Here is a 16934-nt window from a genome sequence, read left to right as displayed (position 1 = left end):
AGACTTGCGAGGTATGTTGCGCGCGTGTCCCGTTCACACCTGTACCCTACTCTGTCTATGGCTCCTTCCAACTATATCTTCATCTCTTTTGCTCGTACAGATACCATCCGTCACGGTCCTCAGGATAATTGAATGAGGAAATTAAAGGATTGTAAGTATTTGTAGTTTCTGTTGAGTGTTTTGCTTTACTTTCAAATCTATTTACATATATTTATCTTAAACATTAGATACCACTGCTACATAATCGCCATCAATCGATTCACCATAATTGCCAGGATACAGTTATAATTTAATATATACACAGGCAAAACTGTAGCCTGGCATAGGGTTTAGCATTTAGATATGTAGAGTACATTCTATAGTAATTATTCTACAGAAATCTCGGCCATTCATAAGCTTTTGCCTCAAGTTCAAGTTACTATTCTATCTAGGTAATTTAAGTTATTAGTTACTTAGTTCGTCCAGGTTAGGACTATCACCATACCAAGTTTTGTCGCCAAGCTGTAATGTAGATTTTAGTACGTTCCGGTTTTGAAGGGGTGAAAGTACAGGCACATAGGAATTACCAAATTTATGTCTCTGGGTGGCGGGTGCAGTGACAGTCCCCATCAGATTTTTGCGATTTGAAGCTATGAGTGGCACAGTGACTGTTATGGGTAGGCGTGTTGATTATCAATAAGCGCATTCGTCAAATCACTTTTTAAAACAAAAATAAAATCTTAAAAAGTGTAGCGTCCCACAAATGGTTCCAAAAATCATGGCTACAGTCGCAAGCGCACTTGACCAATAAAGCGGAGGCAATGCTCCCGAGCCGGGGATTGAACAAAATAAGAAACGAAAGAAAAAAAGATCAATTCCGAGGAAAACGACTCGCCCGATCGCCTTGTTACGGCAACGATCGACTGCATTGATTCTCAGTATTAGACTATGGATTGAATACTTGTATAGTTGTGTTGGTTTTTATCAAGTTCTTTGTATTTAACAGAGTAACTTATTTACCTTCAATATGTTTTTATTTTTGAAAACAATGTTGCATTTGTACATAATACCTACTCATAGTTGTTATTAAGTTGTACTTTCTAGACTCTTCAGAAATTGAATAAGTAGCTTTGGCAAAATATAATGCTAATCTATATTAAGACATAACATGGATTTTATTTAATCTTTTACTGACTTATTATTATTATACAGCGCTCTCGTCTCTACAACCACATGACATGTGTGTGTACTATATAAACTTTATTGTTTACGTAGTTAAAGTTGGTTGTAGACGACGTAGCTGCAGTCATTATAGCCATTCAGGAGAATGTGCGTCAATCCGTCAAACCGATAATCACCGTTCAAATCCAATACGTATGCGCCGGCGGCGCATTGAGGCGAATGCACACAACCAGCTCTATAATGACTAAAAGCAGGTTGCTTAACTTCGATTCTTTTTTGAACTATTTTTGTAATTGCTTGTTAACAGTAATGTTGGATTGAAAGTATAGTTATTTCCAAGCACAGATTTATAAAATCGGTTCCCAAGAGTTGGATAAAAAAAATACCATAAAAGAACAAGAAGAATATTTAAAAGAAATCAATGTATAGTAATCGAAATACGTAATAAGAGTAGTTGATGCTTTATAAATAAATTCCAAAGTTATAATAAACAAACAGTTGCAAATGTATGCGTATAATTTGGTATTTCTGTAGTACTAATTCGTTTCTACGTACTGCGGTGTCTCCAGCTTGCTTACTGATTGCCGCTAACCTTTTATTGACACAGATTTAAGCCGTTATTTTAAATGTCTTGAAAAATAAAGTGTTTTTGGTTACAAAAAGACGATAAAGTTGAAATGTCAAAGTTTTTTTATACATTGGTGTATGAAAACAAAACCAACGTAGCTCTGCCTTTACAATCTCCATAATCTCTCCCCAGTCTCCATAATCTCTCCATAGTCTCCCAACCGACATAGGCGCATCATTTGAACAACTCTTCAAAAGTACTTAAGGCGAGGCATCAAAACTAGCGGTGTCATCAACTAGAAGAATGTAACAATCTTTCAAAGCGGCATTCGAAAAGATTCAACGATTTATCAAAGTTTAAAAAGCAATCAGCCGAAAAATGCGTCACACGTGATCGAATGTACTTATGTTTTGATCAAGAAAAGTGGTTCTAAAACTTATTAGCTCTTTAGGTCATTATTGTTAGAGCTTTTTCGCACGTGCGCCTGTGATCTATAAAGCCATTTGTGATCAAACGTCAAAAGTGCTTTTATCACATGAAAGTGACAAAAATAATACAAACTACATGGAATAAATTGTTTTTGTGTGAAATTTTATAACTATTTTAGAAAGCATAGCATATTATGCAAAACAAAAGTAACATCCTGAAAGTTGTCACTTTAAACATGTGGCCTTATGGAACTGCTGTGGACAGGCGTGTCGTTTACCACCAGGCGCACGACTTGGTCGTCCCGTCGCTTGGTATCTTAGAAACAAAAGAGAGAGAGAGATAATACCCTTGGTATGATAAAGCTACAAATGATCATACGTCAAAAGTGCTTTTTATCAAAGAAAATCATAGAAATAATACGAACTTCATGAAACAAATTATGTATAACTGATATTATAGCTCTCCTATTTAAGCATAGAAAGTTATCGACTTATTTTGTTTGTGACATCATTAATTTAAATATTTCATTCCTGAAGATTAATAATTTTGTAGTAGTGGCTTATTCCACCAAGGATACGAATTTGGGTCCTGCATATCTATAAAGGTACAACTACAAAAAATACATGCCAATTACAATTTTAGCTATTTGAACAAAGGGCACATTTTGTAAAGATCAAGTATAGTGTACTTGACGTATATTTGTATGCGCAAAGCTTACTTCGTTAAGCGATCGACAGCCCTTATATAAATAAAGTGGGTAGTTACAAGGTCTTGGAAAATCACAAAGTAAGAGTTCTTACTTATTTGTGCATTAAGTGCTCTTGCTGGTTATACGAGTAGTTGTAGAAATAATGATGCATTTCTTGCGAAGGAAATACGTCTCTTCTTTATGGCTACAGGTATATTTGTGACCACAAAAAAAATGTGGTGCATACTATGTCTATATTTAGGAGTACACTAGAACTAAACAATGTCAATTTTGTTCCTTTTTAATTCGACGTCGTTCCAATGTCTACTACAATATAAATTAAATAACCCCGAATGGGTTGCAGATGTAAATCAAACACAATCGAGAATATGCACTTATAACTTACCCACTGTTTACTATATTTTAGTAACTATAGAGCTCCTATGGAAGGAGTTCATTAAGTGAACTACTCCCTGCTTACTTATTTCTGCCGCTATCGCCAAACGCATGCCGTCATTTGGTATTATAAAAAAAATGTTACAAAGTCACAATCATCAGTTGACTAATTTACAAAATGAACGAAAGTAATCCTATATCGATGTACTTTATTGATCATTGCACATTTTGTTTTCACTTTATATCTAGACCTGCAGCATTTCTTGTAAAACTAACAAGCAAAAAGATATTCTCCGAGCCTACACAGGCGTGTCTGCAATTTGCCATCGTAAAATAAACTCAATCAAGCGAACACTTCACCATAAAAGACAGGTCTGGCGAAGTAACGAGCCACGACGGGTCCCCGGTTTTGCATACCACTAGCTATCGATTCATATTTATTAGTTCAAAGAAAACTATCAAGAGCTTAATTATAATCTATCATGTGCCTAACAAACTTAACAACATACTATATGAAAAACTTCGCTACCTGTTTACACTCGCACGATGTATATCTAAACCCATAATTATAAGGTAATGTAATCGGATGTTATAAATTTCCGCTAGTTACGACTTACACCTTCTAATTTTTACAAAAACAGGCTTCGTATTCGATATTCAACTGTCGGAAATTAGACATAGCAAAATTGCGTAGTTCTAATCCACAAAAGGTGAATTATTCAATATATATTTTTTTCTCAAATATAACCAAAGATGGAATTCGAAAGTAAAACTTATTCCGATATAATTTAGGTCTTTTTTATGTTCCCAGTATGCATGTACACATACTGGGAATACCTGTAGTTCATTTATTTTCCTTTCCAGACACATCAATCATACATCATCTCAACACGATCGAATCCCTTTGCATATGCATAACATGGCCAGCCTCATTAGAACTTTGACGCGTCATTTATCTTCTGTCTTGAGTATCCTGTTTTAGGACTTATTCCAAGAGGGCAGTGGCTCTTGTTACGATGGCTGATAAAATATGGTGTTCGTTCACTGCGTCCATATTTAGCCACCTGCTGTGAACCCATTTGCCGTTTTGGGTTATCGTTAAAGGTGCAGTTCAAAGATTCTATGTAACTGTTGTCTGTAACTAAGCGCCTTAGACACCCCTGTTAGATTTTCGCCTACGCTCTAAGAATACCTTTGAAGTTTAACGACGAAAATAAAATAGGCACTTAGGGAAATTGCGTTTAAAACTTCGGTCTCAAAGCTTAAATGAACAACTCAGCATTAAGCTTTTTCTGCTTTGCTCCAGGAACCAAACACAAGTAATTGTTTTCAACACCCACGTTGTTACAGACAAATGCGTCTTAGAATATACTCTAATAATAAATTAGAATCAGCACATGAATATCATACACAGATCCCTGTCAGGCGCAACAGAAATAGTGCATCCTGTTTCGATGCGTCGGCGCAGCATTCAGCCGAGCCGTGTGCAGGTTTACTTCGTTCTAATCGTATCAAACGACTATGTGTCTTTTGGCATTGAGTTAGCAGTTGTTTTTGTTTGTGTAACTTTATACAGTGATTTGGTTTTACTGGTTGGGTGTAAGGGAATCAGACGGATAATCGATTTTACGAGCTCCCGAAATAAACCGGGACCCTGGAGCTAGCAACAGTAGGCGCGAGTATTCTGCTGCTTTGTTTTCATTTCGCCTGTTAATGTTTGTGAACTAAAAGTTCCAACATTTCCGTAAGTAGGTAGGTTCACGAACGCCTTTGCTTATTTGCCTTTGCAACTAAGTAAAATACTTTGAGTTACAGGCGTACTTAAAGTAGATAATATACTCTTATGCACAAGTTAAATTTGTTTTGTATCCTGACAATATCAGCATTGATATCAGCATTTCTGCTGCCACGTGCATATAGCCTTAGTAATCGAAATGCTGTTTTTAAAGACCTTGTGGGTGGTTAGGCTATGGTTATGTATACATATAACAAGTCTGCTTTACGTACTCCGTTCACGTTGCCCGCGCATGCAATTGCAAATCGATCAACCATTCGATAATCTGATATTATATCTTCCAGAACTACTCAACTTCGCCTGACGTTGAAATATGTGAAAAGAGTATTAAGGATTTATTGTGATCCAAAGACCTTCATAGATATTGTTGTTGTAACCCAATGATATACCTTAGTGTATAAGATCATTGTTCTGTCCTCTCTAATGAGACATTAGGCAGATGGAGTGATCTAACATTCTGGGAATAAAGAAAAAGAAAGAAGAGAATGTATGCGAAATAGAGAAACACTTAAAATGCACAACAAAAATTTACCCTCGTTAGAAGGGTAGAATATTGCTTATATTTAATGGTCAGTAAATTATCTCCACAGAATCGAAACATCGCAACCGGTGATCTCAACTTAGGTGGTAGGCGTGACAGACATAGACAGACAAGCGTATATCAAATTGACATTTACTACGGCGAACATGTTGAAATAAGAAGAATATAGTTGTATTGACTTCGTGTGTGGCCTTATTATTCGAACTTTGGTGTACAAAGAGTGTGCAAAAATTATTGACTCCAATGATATCATAATATAATATCTATATATACTCGTATTACTTAGAAGTTTAATAATTCGTTTATAATAACCATTTAGTTCATCATCAGTTCCGGTTTTTAAGGTTAAGGGTGCTGGTAAAATTACAGGCACATGGAACTTGTCAACCTACGTCTCATTGTGACGGGCGCAGTGATAGTGCCCCTCAGATCTTTGCAATTTAAAGCTCTGAGTGGCACTGTAACAGCAGGCCTGTAGCTTACAATCAGACGCACGACTTGTTCGTCCGTCACTTGATGTCACAAAAAAAAAAATCTGAAGTAGGTACCTACAAAATTAAATTACAAAAGGTTTAAGCAATGATCTTAACATATTAGGCCATTGCGTTTAAGGCACTATAAAGCTCCCTATGGAAGAGTCCTTTCACGACGGTGCTACCACGATTTATATTTCAAATTCTAAAACCGGAACGCAATAAAGTAAATTTTTTTTTTATCATAACTAAGTGACGGGACGAACAACTCGTGCGCCTCATGGTAAGCGACACGTCTGTCCATAGCAATTGCAACGCTTTAAGCACAAAGATCCGAGGGGCACTGCCACTGCGCCGAACACCCTGAGACATAAGTTGACAAGTCCCATGTGCAATTTCACCAGCACCCTTCAAAACCGGAACTCAGTAATACTCACACCACTGCTTGGTAAAAATGCTAGTTAAACTACAAACACATTGGGTTCGTAAACTTCACGTCTCAGGGTAACGTTTGCAGGTGCAGTGCTTCTCAGTTTTTGCGATTTAAAGCTCTGGGAGGCACAGCAACTGTTATGGGTAGGTGAGTTGCTTACCCTAGGCGCACAAATTGTTTACAAGAGTATTTTAGAATTTGAAACTTAAATTCGCTGCCTTTTCCAAGTACCTAACCATTTTAATACTCACTACTTAAATGCATACCTAATTCCATAGCGTGAAAGCAATCGACCGACCTCTGATAGTGTTATCGTAATAACCACTTGAGTCCCGTGTCGCGTAAAAATAAAACGAACGCTTTTAAGTCCACACACCGGTTTGTACGTTCGCGCCTCAAACTCGTTGCATTTGCATTTATTTTTTACTTATATAATGAAAAGAGCTCTTTTCCTGCTCAAATATTTGCTGCAGCAAACATTACTTTAACGACGTATACGGGAACAAAGTTCTGTTTCAGTTATTTATACGTTATCGTTTCGGCTAAAGTTTAAACAAATCAGACTTAGTGGTGTACAGCACCGACAAGCGAGATTCTCATGCTCTGGCTATCATTCATGAATATGTAATAAAGCCCATTTCTAAGAACGAGCGCCTAATTATCACAATGCAAATCGTACAAACACTAGTAAAACGTTAGCCAACACATGTTGGCGCGGCAGAGGCCGGATCAAACATTCGTAAAAAACAAATAACACTGTTTGGACTATCGCCACTTTCGGTTCTGTTCAAACAGGGAGCGATGTTTGCCCAAGTGCAGGCGACACGCCACTGGTTCACGGACCAACTTTGAAGCACCTTCAAATCTAATTGTTTCACTACATCGGAAAGATCAAGTGTCGCTGGAGTCGGGTTACAAGGTGACACCTTCTCCGTTGAAGGATTTACCTGTCATAGGTTTTAACGGGTTTTAATGAGTTGAGCAAGGGTTGACAGAGGCTGTAATTTATTTTAAGCCAAATTCAACATGCGCAATTTATGGAGTGAAAAGGTAGTTGGTAGCGAGCAGTAAGCCCTTTTAAAAACTATGTGATATGTGTAGTTGATTTAAAAGTATCTCGTATTATCGTGTTTTCATGGTGCTCCACATCTAAGATATTCAATGTGACTTTTTTGTTATACTTTACACCATTTACACAGCAATAATAATAAAATGCATGCAAAAAGCAGTCATTTTAAATACATGCCGAATTATCAGAAACTTCATGAACTTCACTCCACATAGATACACACTACTACTAACTAGTGAAATTACAGGCACATGGGACTTGTTAACTTATGTCTCAGGGTGACGGGAGCAGTGGCAGTGCCCCTGAGACCTTTGTTGTTTAAAGCTGTGTGACACTGTAACCGTTATGAACACGCGTGGCGTGTTACTTAACACCAGGCGCACGACGAGTTCGTCCTGTCACTTGATATTTAAAAAAAAATACTATATGCACTTAATTTTGGACCGTAAGTGTGGTTAAAACCAGTCGTCATGCAGAGAAAGAAAAGAAAAACCAGGTAATAATAATAAAAAATATCTTTATTAAGTAACGTTTGTTTGGCTCAGTGTACTAAGAATACGAAACATAAAGAAAAAGACCGTAAAAAAATTGGTACATAAATTATACATCGTAATGGTTACAGAGAGAGAAGCCCAAGGGATACTTAATTTTGCCATTTTGTTCGCCATTTTATTAACACCTGCCTTGAGTAGGCGCGCGCAATCGATGGCTTCTTGCGCTTATCGGCTGTCTAATTACTCCAATTACTCAACTCAACGACCTGCCGACCAGACATAACAAGCCTTTTAAATATGTTAGCATGAATACAACTCGTTTAATATCGTGTAAGTTTGATGTAAACATTGATTAAAAAACCCAGATACTTCAAGTGAAGGCTAAGTAATAATGACAAATCTATAATCAAAGTCACTGAAGGGCTACCTTGCCTATTGCATTAGCATAGCCATACAAAGGGGGAACGCTACCAGCATCTTGGCCACCTTGCCGCGGGGACCAAATTTTATTCATATAATTTTTAAAATCCTAGTTTTACTTTCTAATATTTAAGCTTTCATTGTACTTTACCTGTATATTATGAAAATAAAACAGATTGCCTAAAGCCATTGAACGACAATTTGCATTTTCCACCGTTGTTGTAATAAGGCCATATCTGCAAAATTACAACTTTCCAGTAGAGAGGTTTAAAGTTTCTACGAACGAAATTAGTCGGTAACTTTTTATGGTTAAATAGGAGAGATAAAATTTCACACATACATAATTTGTTTCATGTAGTTCGTAATTATTTCTTTCGCCGTTTGATCACTTGTAGCTTTATTATACAAATTATCTCTTTTTTGTTTTTTTATGATACTAAGTGACAGGACAATAATTCTTCCGCCTCATAAGCGACACGCTTGTCTATAACAGTTGCAGTGCCCCTCAGAGCTTTAAATCACAAAGATCTGAGGGGCACTGCCACTGCGCCTGTCACCCTGAGACATAAGTTCACAAGTTCCATGTGCCTGTCATTTCACCAGCACCCGTACCCCTAAAAACCGAAACGCAGTAATACTCACGTTACTGCTTGGCGGCAGAAATAAGTAAGGTGGCAATACTTTCCCTTTTTCCCTGGACGAACTCTTTCACAAGGAGCTTTACTACTACTGTTACTCTCTACCTTATACTAATTCACATCACACGCCGGCTATGATTTTTCTCTAAAAAGATAGCTTTAGGCTAAATAAATAGTACAAAAAGTACATAATAAGTAATATTATATAAACAAAATCGATTAGATTAGTTGGCAGATAATTTTTTTTGACTACTGAGTCAGACTTTCATGGGGAGAACAGTCGTCATTAACGAACGTACCGTGATATTTCCATGTGATATGATGATGGTAGTAAAAAGTGATACATATTTTTTTCAGGTGGGTGGTGGTAGCAGGCGCGTGGCGAACGAGTGTGTTGCGACCGCCGATTCCTCCTGGCGCTCCAGGGTCTTCTTCACGGAATGACCGCCATTCCTCGCTGCTTCAGCTGGCCGCCTGGGGAGTCCCAGCTGCTCTTGCTGCAGCTGTCTTGGTTACTAGAGACGTTGATGCTGATGAACTTACTGGTAAGAATATTTAATAGAAAAGCGTCTAGTCTCTTGATTTTTCTTTTTCATTCTTGGTATCTGGTCATAAAGGATCATGTATATTTATAATGTCTGCTTTATTATGTACCGGATTGCAGGACGGACAGGCGCATATAATATAGACGCTTTATATAAGTCAGAAATCTTTAACACTATTTATATTACTTATAAATTTCCACGTTACTTCGAGGTCAACGTCCATGAGTTAGCTGTTGTTCGTACTTATAGAAAATGGATCTTGTTTCATTATCTCATCTAAAATTCATTTTCTTAATAGGTAACACTTCAACGCCACGAATTAGAATTTTAAAATAAAACTTCATGTAAATTTTAAGTCTTTATTTTACTAACTCTAGCCGTCTAAGTTTGACGTACTTGGATACAATGTAATAAAAAGCGTTACGAGGATTAAACTGCATCGTTCATTATGTATGAGATTCCCAAGAATTATGTGACTGCAGCTAGAACTACACAATAAGGGCGATCTATAAACTTTTCTTGTTTCTACACACCTCGTTCCCCACTACCCGGTCTACTTTAAAGTGGCTGCAATTACCTACTTATAAAGGTACCAAGTTAAATAGATAGTTAATCTTATGGACATGTCATATTTCTGGGAACCTTTTGAGTAGTAGTGTAAAAGGAACTAACCTTTAAAGGTGCTACAGTATGCACTATATATTATACATACATACAACTCTATAGCTCCAACCAACTTAATATAAACAGGGTGTTAAATTGTTTTATTAATAAACTCAACTCCTCGAACATAAAACCGTAAATTTAAAGAAACCAAAGCTGCTAATTAAGTTGCTTTACTTATAAGGCTAAATGTTACCACACCACAACAGGTTCCGATTACTGATTATTCGTTTTTCTTTCATGTACCTACGAAATGTTTGGTAGAACACTCTAGGAAATGGTTAATGATTATGTACGATTTTCTGTAGATGTAATTCGTGTGGGACTATAAGTTTCTTTCCAACCACATGCGCATCGAGGAATGTTCGGTAACGCAACCCCAAAAGAAAAACTCAACGATTTCTGACTGAATGCTCCCATTGTTTCGACGTATTCAATCAATACGTTCTAATACATATCCATATCGCATCACAATGCCTGACGATTCTCCGTTTATAGTAGTTTATAGCTTTCTTGTTTGATCGGCGGCGTTTTTCAAAGCGATTAAATCTGGTACGAGTGCGCAGGGGCACACATTCATGCGATAATGGCATTGAGTTGCGAGTTTTGTATTTGCCTCATTGTGGTACCGATTCTCAATGAGGTCTCAGAAATGCGCGTGCGATCGGCTGTGGGGAAGTTAAGAATATTTAATGGTTTCTGAAAATCGTTTAAACTAACAAAAGTTGAATGCTGTATATAAGTATACCTCTACATGGAACAAAACCCTGAATCTCATGTTATTTCTTTATTATCTTGATGTATAAAACGGAACCCAGCATGCAAGATTCTTATTAGAGTTAAAATACACAGGAGGAAGACTTTGTAAATATGATCAAAACAGTAGCGTTTATTTTACTTAGTACCGCTAATTACAAAGAAGCGCAAAGTGTGACTAGATAACAAATGACTTTATCAAAAAAGTCCTTATTTTTTATCACAAGCTACTTGCGGGCGTAAATTAAAGGATCAGAGTCGTTTGAACAAAACCGCTCTGATAAAAACAATTATTTACTTCTCTGGATCTAGCATACATAATTATAAATTAATACGTATTTAGAAATTTCTGAGATAAGCACGAACCAAGCGTTTAAGAAAGAAATTTGTGTAAACGTATGTGATGATAACATTTAGGAAGTTTTGCCGCATGAGAAACGCCGACAATTGAACTCCGCGGCCAAATAAGTGGCTACTAGTTTTAAGTTTTCATCCTCTTACAAGCATTAATGTTTGAAATAAATTATAGTATAAAAAACTTGTACTTTACACGCATTTAGGAATTTCTTTAGCACATTCATCAAAAAAGTTTAATATATTTAATTAATATATTTTGGCGTCTTTTAGCAACACATTATAAATCAGACGTTTATGAGTCGTATTCCAGAACTCTACTCAATGCTCAAGTCAGGACTTGAGTATGATTTAAAGCACTAGAAATCATACTAAAGTCCTTGCCGTTAGGGTCGTATTTCCAGTGCTTGAAATCATACTCAAGTCCTGACTTGAGCATTGAGTAGAGTTCTGGAATACGGTCCTGAGGGTCGTATTCCAGAACTCTACTCAATGCTCAAGTCAGGATCTGAGTATGATTTCAAGCACTGCAAATACGACCCTAATGGCAAGGACTTGAGTATAATTTTCAATACTCACTGCAATCCTCTAGTCCTGACTTGAGTACTGCTCAAGTCAGGATTTGAGTATGGCTTAAAGCACTCGAAAACATACTCAAGTCCCTGCCATTAGGGTCGTATTTCCAGTGCTTGTATTGCCAGTGCAATCCTGACTTGAGCATTGAATAGAGTTCTAGAATACGACCCTAAGTCTACTGAGCAGACAGAACACAATAAACAGTATCAACATAACATAGTATCGCTCACAATTATTTTAAGTATCGTTCAAAATATGGCTAGGGTCATGTTTTAAAGGCGCCTATAAATGCTAAAAAAATGATCGGCAGAACCGAGATGCGTCGTTACACGTTTTCTCAATAGGTGCCCTATAGCCTCTTTATTTATTATGCAAAGTTAGCCGCGTGTAGGTTAAAGTACTGTAAAGTCTTAAAGAGAGCAGAGTTCTGTCGGTCATCGCCTTTACATTTTATTTATACCGCAATCGCAAGAAGTGAGCGCTAAGTGCCACACCGGCACCGCCCGATTCTCAGGCATATTGCAGTTTCAATCATGCCACGAGCATTGTGTTTTTGTTTTTTGATTTCTACATCCATTATGGCCGCCGAAAGAAATGCTCAACCATTATTCGAGCCGTTAAATACGACACCTTTCCTCCTGCACGGTCGTATTTCAATTTTAAATCGGCCCTTTTAACCGTGTCTTATTAATGCAGCCTTTTTCTCGCCGTATGTTTGTGTAGGTGTTCACATTGAGCGCTTGAAAATTGGAATGTTATTCAGCTCGATAAAGAGTACTTACTAAAGGAAAGACAGCGTATCTGTTCAAAAACCACCTTTGCAATAAAGTAACATAACTATCTACTTACTGTACAAGGTTCATTCACTGACATGTTTTATTTTTTCTGTTTAGGAACGTGTTTCGTGGGCAACCAGTCGAGCAAATCCCTGCTGGCTCTAGTCATCGTTCCAGAAACAATCTGCCTACTGCTGGGTTGCGTTTTCCTCTCGTCTGGGTTACGAGCGGTTCTTCGCCGACCAAACCCTGTGCCTGCTCCTGCTACTCTTCTCAATGCTCCTCCACAACCACATACAAATCAGAGTGTGTTGCGATTGGGAGCATTTGCTGCTCTATACGCTGTACCATCCGCGTGCATTCTCGCTACGTGGGTCTACGAATACGCTTGGAGAGATGAGTGGCTTGCAGCAGCGGTGCCATCAACTGAACCGTTCACCCATCCTCAACCAGCTTTCTGGGTGTTTCTCTTCAGAATATTTGCAAGTCAGATCCTCGGTGTAATGGTGGCTGTGTGGATAGCGACTCCACGGTTAAAAGTTTTATGGAGAAGAGTCACTGGGCCGAGGAAAACTACGTTGGCAAAGTGTCCGACTGGGCCGCCGCCAACACCTCTCACTCTGCACTGTTACGCGACGCATCCACATACTCTGTCGCGACATTCACACAAGTACGCGACATACAGACCTCCACAAACACATTCGTATAGAAAACCGAGGCATTATCACTATTCAGCTGGAGAAACGATACTATGACCTAATGCAAACAGTTTGCGTGTTTTATACTCGTATTACAAATTCATTTCAAACAAAAGACTTGAGAAGTAAAAAGTATAATAACAGGAGCTACAGTGTGCTCCGATGGTTGCATTTAATATTTTTAGTTGTACAGTTGTGTGTATAGAGTTAATTGTATGTTCCATAGTGCCATTATTATAGTTGATCGAACAATTAACTAGATAAAAAGAAATTTGTGAATAAATAAGTAAATATATTTCATGTAAGATATTTGAGCAGGTATTTTTAAGACGAAACTTAATTTAAATTATTTCGCGTTAGAGTTACGTTCTGATTTGTAAATATAATCCCGGGAAAGACTTACACTTTTAACAAATAATGTGATCGTCTGGATTTTTAGTTTCCATAGTCTAAGAGCTATATACTACATTTGGTATACATAATAGATTTGACATACAATAAAAGATAAAACTGTAAAGAAACTTAAGTTTTAAGTATAGTGGAAGCCCACCTCCACGTAACCAAAATGTTCGCCTGATTTTGTAAATATAAATGAGATTGTAAATATTTTACCCATTAAGTATCTAAGGAAATACTAAATAAATAGGTACATAATAAAAAAGAATTTTTTATATGGTTATCACCGCTTATCAGCTAATTATTCCTTAATAAGTTTCAGTCATTTTTTTTTATGACACCAAGTGACGGGACGAATGAGTAGTACACCTGGTAGCGACGCGCCTGTTCATAATAGAAGCAGTGCCACTCAGAGCTTTAAGTAGTAAGCAAATATTTGAGGGACACTGACACTGTGCTCGTCTTCCTGAGATTGATTTACATCAATGTATTTTCATAAACTCTCGTTTACTTCTTGTCGTTTTGAGCATGTATACAAGACAAACTATTTCGGTACCTTGTTTAAGTCGATTGAAAAGCTACTGGTACCAGTACCTACAATAACAACATTATCTATGGCCTTATTTTGATAGAAAACTAGTAAGGAATAAAAATGAAATAATGTATGTACGTGTGAAAAATTCGCGAAATCACGACATCATTTAGCCGAACGACGCTCACTTTGAACGTAGACATAATTTAAACGCCACAAAGTACTTTTTCATTTGTCTTCATCATCATCAACAACCTATCTATACGCCGCCCCACTGCTGGGCACGGGTAGGAGACCCGTGCTAGGTTTTATGCCATAGTCCGCCGTACGTTGTAGCGTCAGCGCGCTGGCCCAATGCGGATTGTCTCCAATCGTCCACACGTCATCCGTGGTTGTAAACCTTTTTCGACGTGCATTCATCTGTTATGTTTCATCACGATGTTGTCCTTCACAGAAAAGCTTATGGTAAACTTCAAATTAAATTTCGCACGTAAACTCCGAGAAACTCAGAAGTACGAGCTCGTTCGAACCCACGGGCTTTCATTGAGATGCGGTAGGTCAAACCATTAGGCTATCACGGCTTTCATCATTATATTTTAGTATCACCTACTCATCTACCACATCCTTCTTCATTAAGATTCGTACAGGGTCAAGAGCACATCAAGCTTGACACTTAAGATTTAAATCCAACTCTATGCCGCTTACGATAAGACCGGTCCGAAGTACAAAGTGTCAAGCTGGAGCAAAAAAGGATGGAGGCCCCGTGTTACGCATTTCTGCTGCGAAGGATCTTACCTTATTGTTCCGGACTAACGATGCCAAAAATGCCTAAAATGCTCTTGGCCGCATTTATTCAGGCTGTGGTGGTGGTGTATTTTTAATTAATTTTCTATTTGGTGCTAGGGTGCTCCACGTAACTAAAGTTAAGCGAATACACTTGAATAGCAATACGAATTTATGTACAGTAGCTCTCACAGTTGTTACATTACGATTCCTTTAAAAAATGTGTACTCTCTTTACCTCCCCGAAATTAGTATGGCAGTTCTGACTCATCCTTATACAATCATTAAATATTTTAATTTATGGCCTAGGTAGACTTGCTCCGTGATGTTGATAATGCATTTAGTATAACATGCCATACTGTAGGTACTGCAGAGGAGTGTGGGAGTTTAGTTTCTACCTTTGATTTCAAAATTTACATTAGAAGTTAGTGTAACTTTAATGCACTCTGCGTGGTGCTTGCTCGACTTCTCATAAAATTTGATGCAATTGTTTTAACTGAACGCTGGATCTCCGATGCGACAACCATCCCACTAATTGCTGGTTACTCATCCATGAGCTCTTCAAATTATATTAACAGGGCTGGAGGCGTAGTTATTTATGTTAGTGAGAGGTGGACTTCCACTTTCTCTGAGCCCTCTGTTGACGAAGCTAACTGTGTGCTTGCTGTGGTTCCGAATGTGTTCTCCATACTAGGTATCTACAAGTCTCCATCTTTTCGTAATTTGGATCCTTTTATGCGGTCCTTTGAATCGGTAGTGACGAGTGTTGGTCGACCTTCTCGCCTCATAATTGCTGGTGATTTCAAAATTGACATCTGTGGACCTGATCACGACAAAGAACAAAACTCTAAATTTTCTTGTCTCATGGCTGGGCTGGGTTATGTCCCCGCGGTAGACAGTTCCACTCGCTTAGAGTCTTGTCTAGACCACGTTTACGTTTATAGTGGTACTCGAACTGCATCAGAAGAGTCCTACTGGTGACCATTTGGTGATTACCGGTCTCTGTCTTGAATCGCATAAACCTTCAAGGGTTAGAGATCAGTATCGCGGCAAAATTGACTATGAAGCTTTTCGTCCGCACTCTCTGAGGTGAATTGGGGTGATGTATTATTATGTGACTGTCCTACGACAGCGGCGATAAACTGGACTCTATGATTGCAACTGGCATTTCGAAAAACTCTAAGTTGATTAAAATAAGTCACTCTAAATTTGAAATTGAACCCTGGATGTCTCCTGGTCTGATAAGGTGTTCTAAACACAGAGACAGACTACATGTCGAGGTTCGCAAGGATCCAGATAATCACATGAAGTAGCGTATATTTGCTAGGTACCGTAACTTCTACACCGACCTCATCAGGAAACTCATAAGTAAATGTAACAGTGAGACCCTCAATAAAAACATTAAAAACCCCCGAAAACTCTGGGAGAGCATAGGTACGATTACGCACACTCGCCACACAAACATTAAATCTCTCGATCTTACCAAAATAAGGGAGACACTGGCCGCTGCTCTTGACTATTGCGTGTTTCCAGACAACTTGAAGACGGCTGCTGTGTCCCCTATACACTTAGAGGATGGAAAAAAATTAGTTTCCATAGTCTAAGCCTATACATAAGAGTGGATCCAAAGATGAACCCAAAAACTACAGGCCTATTTCTCTTTTAGGCACAATGTCTAAACTACTCTTCTTCTTCTTTTAAATGTTATGGCTCCATCGAAATAATCAATGATTTTGCCAATGTCAAGTAAA

General features: G+C 37.9%; 1 protein-coding gene across 1 annotated transcript in view; it reads left to right on the top strand.

Annotated features, from left to right (window-relative positions):
* LOC113231562 (frizzled-4) overlaps positions 1-14062 on the top strand; it is a 39422-nt gene extending 25360 nt beyond the window's left edge. The window contains exons 2-3 of the mRNA XM_026465900.1: positions 9463-9650; positions 12893-14062. Coding sequence (XP_026321685.1) covers positions 9463-9650; positions 12893-13530 — 826 coding nt within the window. The 3' untranslated portion in view covers positions 13531-14062. The remainder of the gene's footprint in view (positions 1-9462; positions 9651-12892) is intronic.
* The last annotated feature ends 2872 nt before the right edge of the window (positions 14063-16934 follow it).

The sequence above is a fragment of the Hyposmocoma kahamanoa genome, unplaced genomic scaffold, assembly GCF_003589595.1.
Source record: "Hyposmocoma kahamanoa isolate Upper Pololo Valley unplaced genomic scaffold, ASM358959v1 65, whole genome shotgun sequence".
NCBI classification, from domain to species: Eukaryota; Metazoa; Arthropoda; class Insecta; order Lepidoptera; family Cosmopterigidae; genus Hyposmocoma; species Hyposmocoma kahamanoa.
The sequence above is the reverse complement of the archived record's forward strand: the minus strand, read 5'-3'. Positions and strand labels throughout refer to the sequence as shown.